Below are 7,934 nucleotides of genomic sequence, written 5' to 3'. Positions count from 1 at the left end.
ACTAAACATTAAAGCCCTTTTCGTGTGTATTCAAGTTTCAGGTCGTTTTCAGCTGTGGCCTCTAGCTAGCCACCACTTGGAGTGCCATCGGACTGCGGAGTTCTCTCTCGGTCTCCCTGGGCCCATGATAGAGCTCTCCTGTGTCGCCATAAATAAATACAACCACCACCGGTAGTCCGGCCGGTACAGAGCGAGTACAACAGACCTGCCCGCCCGTGTCTCTCCTACCTGTCAAGTCTTCCCGTGTGCCGGCCGGCCTCTGCTGCGGGCGTTCTGCGTCCCTGTATCCGCTCCAGCTTGGCCTCCTCCTCGTTAGATCCATGGTGGTGATGGGTCAGCTGGGGCGCCTGGTGGACGGCATCAAGTCCAGGCTGCGCGCCGGCGCCGGCGGGAACAAGCAGAGGGGCGGCGCGACGAGGAAGGCGACGGCGGCGGCCGGGTACGACAAGGTGGAGAAGACGGAGAGCATGCGGGTGGAGATCCGGAGCCGGCAGGCGCGCAAGCTCATCGCCAAGAACCTCGACGCTGCCGACTCCATCGCACGCGCCGGCCGGACCCGGACCAACAAGCGCTTCTTCCTCGCCTTCCGATGATGGCCGTTGGCCGATGCATGATGATGCGCTCCAAGCTACCAGCAGTACGTGCTTTACTTGCTTTAGCTGCGGCCTGATTTTATATACATATATTCAACTGATCGATCGAGTGGGATTCATCGTGTGTGGTATGTGATATGTGTATGTGCGTGCGACGTAACTGAAGAAGCTGTACCTGTACCTCTCTGTATGTACGTACGTCGTAAGGTGCCAGTGACGATCACGCATACATGTTTATGTATAAGAAAAAAACGTATATCTATCGAATCAATCCTGACATTTATATACTGATACATATGCCTCCGACCCGTTTATTGTGTTTGAAACATGCATCTGGTTGGTTTCTATGCTGATAAGCCCGACTGGTGTTGGTTGGTTGTGAGAGAAAACATTATTGGCTAACTGATAAGCCATGACTGAAACCAACGAACAACATGCTATTTATTATCCTCCGTTACATTGCATTCCTGTTTATTTATTTAGGTCCCGTTCGGCTTATCCCATATTCAGCTTAGTGTTTTTCTCTCACAACAATTCAACTAGAACTGTGTTTTCTAGCCAGTTTCAGCCAAAATTCTGACAGCCGAACGGGACTTAGTGTCATATCATATCCACTAATAAAGCAGACGCAACTAGACGTTGCACAACGAATGTATGTTCTCTCTTGAACATAGAAAACATAAAAAAAAAAAAAAAAAAAAAAATAATAATAATAATAATAATAATAATAATAATAATAATAATAATAATAATAATAATAATAATAATAATAATAATAATACACAGGAGAATAATTTCTCGCTGCCGACCGCGCCGCACCGTGACGTATGCCTTCTTTTTCACGGAACCGTACAGAGCGCGAGCAATTCAATTCTGTTTCCGGTTCCCGAAATGGTACTGTAGCACTTTCGTTGTTATTTGATAATTAGTGTCCAATCATAATCTAATTAGCCTTAAAAGATTCGTCTCGTGAATTTCGTCTAAACTGTGTAATTAGTTTTATTTTTTATTTATATTTAATGCTTCGTCCAAAGATTCGATGTGACGGAGAATCTTGAAAATTTTTGCAAAATAAAGTGCAACTAAACATGCTCTAAGTATAATATGCTTTCGCTTGGCATCACGACGCTAGCCGTGTGTTAGGTGGGTGGGTGACGTGCATAGCCAAATTTGGGTTTGAATTTGGAAGATCCGAGGCGCCGCCGTGCATTGTACTATATTGTACCTTTCGTCATGTGAATGACGAGGAGCGCACCACGGAGGTTCTTGAGATATTTAGCCAGGCGCAGTGTACATACAAAATGCAACTTTTTATATATTAGCTAATGTCATCATTGTATTCAGTATCAGCCTGATCGCTGGTTGGTTTTAGTCAGGGCTTATCAGCCAGTCAATAGTATTTTCCTCTCATAACAAACCAGCACCAGCCAAGCTTATCAGTCCAGAAACTAACTAGCGAACGGGTCATATAGCTAATTAACTTTGTGGCGTTCAAAACAAATTAATTAACTTTGTGTTTGAAACTTGCTAGTAGAGCAGCGTGGTAGGAGAGCTATCATGTGACCTACGGCAGGGACTCCCTGTCCCCCCGAAAAAATCACTCGCTGTGCTTCGGGGTTCATTGGCCTTTTTTTTCAACCATATGGTTAAGAGTTGTACTGAATGAAATATCTCAGAAGTTTTCTCAGGGTCAAGTGTTTTTTAGGGCGTGTTTAGACGCAAAATTTTTAGGTTTTGGCTACTGTAGCACTCTTATTTGTATTTGGCAATTAGTGTCTAATTATGGATTAATTAGGTTCGAAAGTTTTGTCTCGTGATTTCTTACCCAACTATGCAATAAGTTTTTTTTTTGTCTACATTTAATACTCCATACATGTGCTGCAAGATTCGATGTGATGAGCACTGTGCAAAATTTTTTGGGAACTAAACAGACCCTTACTTTGTGTGTTTGGAATGAAGGAGAGCAGTAGATCACATACCTACATCGTCTACCGCCTAGAAAAGGTTGGGAGTCGGGAAGCCGTACCTTTTGATCTGACAAATAAGACCTTGTTTAGGCCTTGTTTAGATTGCCTTAAAATTCTAAGTTTTTTTACTCTTTCTTTATCACATCAATTTTTGGACGTATGCATGGAGCATTAAATGTAGGTAAAAAAATAACTAATTGCACAGTTTAGTTGTAAATCACGAGACGAATCTTTTGAGCCTAGTTAGTCCATGATCGGACAAAGTTTATCAAATAAAAACAAAACGTGCTACAGTGTCCAGATTGCAAAAAATTACAATCTAAACAAGGCCTTAGTTTCAAAAACTTTTCCCAAAAAGTGCTACAGTAGCCATAACATTGAATCTTGCGCTACGTGATGGAGCATTAAATATAGACGAAAAAAAACTAATTGCACAGTTTGGTTAGAAATTGCGAGACAAACGTTTTAAACCTAATTAGTGATGATTGAATAATAATTGCCAAATAAAAACGAAAGTGCTACAGCTGCCAACATCCCAAACTTCACCCACAAGCCCCAAGTGACATACGTGACTACGTACGCGTCGCTTTTAGGTCCTGTTTAGATTCTAAAAATTTTCAACCTAAAGTGTCACATCGAATCTTGCGGTACATGCATGGAGTACTAAATGTAAAAAAAAAAACTAATTGCATAGTTGGGTGAGAAATCGCGAGACGAAACTTTCGAACCTAATTAATCTATAATTAAACACTAATTACCAAATATAAACGAAAATACTACAATAGCTAAAACCAAAAAAATTTGCCATCTAAACGGACCCTTATTTAAACCGTGCTTCCATAACGTACATCTCTCTTCTCGAGCACGCGGGATTTTTTTTTTTTTTTTTTTTTCTCTCTAGGATTTGGTTCTGCGTTGAACTGCAGTGGAAGAACGATACCAGCAAATTAAAGCACCACCGTACGATGCATCTATTGCTGGTCATACTCAGGTTTACCGTTTACTCCCTCAGTCCACGCAAGAACGTAATTCTTGTTTTTCGAAAAGTCAAATAGTTTAAACTTTAACTAAATTTATATAAAAAAGTATTAATATTCATAATACAAAATAAGTATCATTGAATTCGTTATATGATATATTTTTATAATAAATTTATTTGAAGACATAAATATTAATACTATTTACTATAAACTTAGTTAAATTTAAACTAGTTTGATCGACACGAATTACATAATTATATTCTTTGATGGACGGAGAAGTACTTTTACTCCCATTGGATACTAAAAGACTTGTACTGTGTCTCGTTATATTCAAGGAACAATGACTCTTCCAAGTAAAATCAAAATTGTGTTATGCTCTGTACGCAGGAAAGACACTTCCAGCTTTAAGATAATAATAATAGTCCTCGCATAGCTACACCTCTAAAAGTTTTTAGCTCCGGAAATTACTAGGAGTTGTTGCACATTGAGGACATTTGGTTATTTATGCTCTATTTCACAAGGTTCTGTGGAGCCCGCCAAACTTTAAGGGACTATTTGGCATGGCTTCAGCTCCGGCTTTAGCAACAACTTCTGCAGAGGAACCGAAAGAACCGTACCAGACGCTTTAGAAGGATCAAATAGCCCTTTTTTTATGAATAGTAGAGGAGTCAGAGCCGTTTTTATATAAGAGAGCCCAAAAAAATGGCTCCTCCTCAAGTGCTCCAGCTCCTCTAGAGGAGACCCTGCCAACAAGCCCTAACTCAAGAAATGACTTCTCGAGAGAAGGTGCAGATGAGAGGAGCATTTTTCTACTACACAGGCTAAACTGCCTAAATATGGCTATCTTATGAACCCTAAATTCTATACCGGGCTTGAAGTTTGAACTGTGCAAACAGTCCCAATATTTATATATCTTGTGAAAGAAAACACACTTGATTTCAATCTCAACATGCAAGCTATCCACGTGACCCAACCCCGAGCTCTCAATCACAATATGCGAGCTATCCACATCATCACTAAAGCCACATCATGCTCCACTGATTTCAATATCCTTGTTATCAACCACTAGGTGTTAAAACTATCTACGTCATCACCCACTAAGTGAAAAACTATCCACACAATATGTACCACTAAGTGCAATTGCTATTTTCAATCTATCAAAATATAAGTCATGCTATTTGTTTTGATGTTCACCAGCTTATGATTTAATATAATGTTCTATTATCCTTTTTAATTTGTATCCTTCCCTTGATTATTTTGTCCAATTTTGACCAAAATTGATGCAAGCCAACAGGATATCATTCTAGTCTATACCTAATATTAAATTAAGACAGAAATGATTCTTCCGTCTGTCTTTTTTACTTCCCACAATGTCCTCACACCCTTCGTGTCCCATATGTGACACGAAACCATGACCCTATGTTCACATGAGTTAGAATAGTATACGTTTGGCATGGTATGGAGTCTAATTTGAAGACGCATCAAGCGGTGATACAAAGTTCAATTCCAAGACGTATAAGAACAGATGACGACCGTTGAATAAATCTTCAAGCTGTAAATCATCTAGATGACCATCAACAGCTAGTACATTTTGTTACAATGCATCTACATGTTTGGTAGTAATTAATAACATTAAATCATCAAAGAAAAAATGGTTTTGACATATACGCCATTCTCAATGGAGAGTTTCATGCGTCGTTTCGAAGGCTACCATACCATATGAAAGGATCAAGATGCCCAAGAGGGGGGTTGAATTGGGCTAATTCTAAATTTTTGCAATACTTAAGTCCTATACTTAGCCCATTTCACCCCTTGAGCCTAAAATGTGTTTCTATTGTTTTCCCGCATGAAAGTTTTGCACCCTAGGTTCCAATCCTACTCTAACATGGCAATTCTAGGAATGTAAAGACATGAAATGAAATGCTCAAATGTAAAATGCTCAAAGTAAAGAGAGGAAAAGGAACACGGCGATGTTTTCCTAAGGTATCGGAGAGTCACCACTCCCCACTAGTCCTCGTTGGAGCACCCACGCAAGGGTGTAGCTCCCCTTTGATCCGCGCAAGGACGAAGTGCTCTCTATGGGCTGATTCTTTGACACTCCGTCGCGGTGAATCACCCACAACCGCTCATAACTTGACTTGGGTCATCCACAAGCTCCGTTAGATGATCACCAAGCTCCCAATCACCACCGAGCCGTCTAGGTGATGGCGATCATCAAGAGTAACAAGCATAAACTCTCACTTGACAAAGACAAGCCTAATGAGTAAGGTGGATGCACACTTGCTACTCCCTATGCACTAATGAGGTCCATAATTGTGGGGGGTACAACCCCAGATACCCACGGCAGACCACATGGGCTACGCCTCCAGGGGTGGCCCAGCCCACAAGACGACGCCTTGCGGGGCACGACTCTGCTCGGTGGCTCCCGCAAGATATCTAGAGGATATCCTAAAGATAATACGAGATCTGTTAGGATATGTATGATCTCAAGATTCCTGTAATTAGTTATTACTTTTCGGTTATCTCTTAGATCTAACCGACTTGTAACCCTGCTCCCCGGACTATATAAGGCGGGCAGGGACCCCCTCCAAACTCACGCAATATCATACGATAGCTAATACAAACCAACAGACCACAGGAGTAGGGTATTACGTCATACTGATGGCCTGAACCTGTCTAACTTGTGTGTCTCTGTTGCCTTCTTGTTCTTGATCTCACGCTCCTTTGCCGATCAATCTACCTTCATGAGATACCCCTCGAAGGACTGCCAACGATATTCTATCGACAGTTGGCACGCCAGGTAGGGGTTTGCGTGCTGTTTCCTTATCGAACAAGATGGCTTTTTCCACAGGCTCTTCGTCTCTCCCGTAGTCTGGCCAGATCTTCACGGTTGGATCGATCTCGTGGATCATCAACGCTGACAGAGTCAGAGAGCTCCTTGAGCCGATGCAGATCGATTCTGCTCTGACCATCCCCGCACTTGTGGCTGCAGATCCAATCTCGGAACCACTTCTGAGGTCTACTTCATCAATAAGTCAACATCCGCTTCCTCGCTACCAGAGGAGGTAGATCAACAACGATGATCTGATCGAGTCCATCGATCAGGTCAGTCTGAAGCTTGCCGATTGCCTCTCCATCACCGAATCGGCTCTAGACACCTTGGTCCAGTGCTGACCACCCTCTAATCTGAATCTGTTGGGGGCTACTCAGGAAACTCCAGGAGTCACGGCACTGCCTCTTGGGCTCACCAACGATGCCGCTATTTACCAAAATGCTCTAAGGAAAAAATTTGCTAGCCAGGTGGGAGACACCCACCCACTCGTCGACCTCTCGCTATCTGTAGGTCCACCCACAGCAGTGTTTGACTCTTCCGCCGGCTGCCGAGCACCCGGGGACCCTGATACGGGAGCCGCCATCGTTACCTCCACCCCGGGATCAGCCTGAGGCCGCTCATCAGTTCAGGCGAACGAGTCCAGCTCCTTCGAATGCCTCGCACTATGTCAGGTCATTTGGTCAATCGGCAAAAGGAAAAAAGCTAAGAAAAGATAGCAAAGTAACTCCAACATGAGGATACTTACCGTTTGGTCTGTCGGTGCAATTTTTTGAATCGACAATGCCTGCCCGAGCCCCCAGGCGTGGCTATGGGATCGACTTCCGAGCTCTGGGGTGGAGGTCTCGCCTCCTTCATGGTCGGCCGCCGCTCCTCCTGCTGCTCTGGGGCTTCATCCGCCTGTCGTTCCGGGTCTACCGACGGGTGTTGCTTGGGAACTCCCATCGCTTGCCCAGTGGGGATTTCTGCCGCCTGCTGCCCAGGGACCTCTACGCTCTCCCTTGATTGCTCCTCCATGCATGTGCTATGTGGAGGTGTTTGCATGTTCGGAGAAGATGCAACGAGATTTTCATCGCCATCAGACCACTCGAGCATCGTAGCCCTTCATGTTCGAGTGGTTTGGTCGCCACCAAGCGAGAGGCCGTCTGTTTTCCTTTTCTTCTGGGCCGGCTCATCTACTGCTGCCTTTTTTCCTCGGATTTTCTCCATCACCGAGGGTGAACTTTGCATCCGACCAGCGTCGGTGCCTTTGGATTCTGACGAGGTGCTGGCCGCATCTTCCGCAGGGCGACCCGATGGCCGGGCATCTACACCCCTTGGCCAATCAACCCTCGGCATGTCGGAGAAATACACCACTCTTTCCTGCGAGTGGATCTTCGCATAAGTGAATCAGATCACTGTTTGGCAATGCTTCAGGATTAAAAGTATCGGGAATAAAATTGAGATGATTACCTCGGGAGGCGGATTTGTGCAATTGAAGGCCTTCATTTGCTTTGGCCAAGCGAATGAAATGTTGGGGGCGAACAACTCTGTGGCCCGCTCTATGACATTCTTCCTTGTCAGT

At 43.7% G+C, this 7,934-nt stretch overlaps 1 protein-coding gene across 1 annotated transcript; it reads left to right on the top strand.

Moving 5' to 3' along the window:
- Nucleotides 1-204: 204 nt before the first annotated feature.
- LOC136502125 (uncharacterized) lies at nt 205-880 on the top strand. The gene has a single exon (XM_066497598.1). It carries the CDS (start codon nt 321-323, stop codon nt 591-593), a length of 273 nt encoding a protein of 90 aa, XP_066353695.1. The 5' UTR covers nt 205-320; the 3' UTR covers nt 594-880.
- Nucleotides 881-7,934: the final 7,054 nt, after the last annotated feature.

The sequence above is a fragment of the Miscanthus floridulus genome, chromosome 13 (assembly GCF_019320115.1).
Source record: "Miscanthus floridulus cultivar M001 chromosome 13, ASM1932011v1, whole genome shotgun sequence".
NCBI lineage: Eukaryota > Viridiplantae > Streptophyta > Magnoliopsida > Poales > Poaceae > Miscanthus > Miscanthus floridulus.
The sequence above is the reverse complement of the archived record's forward strand: the minus strand, read 5'-3'. Positions and strand labels throughout refer to the sequence as shown.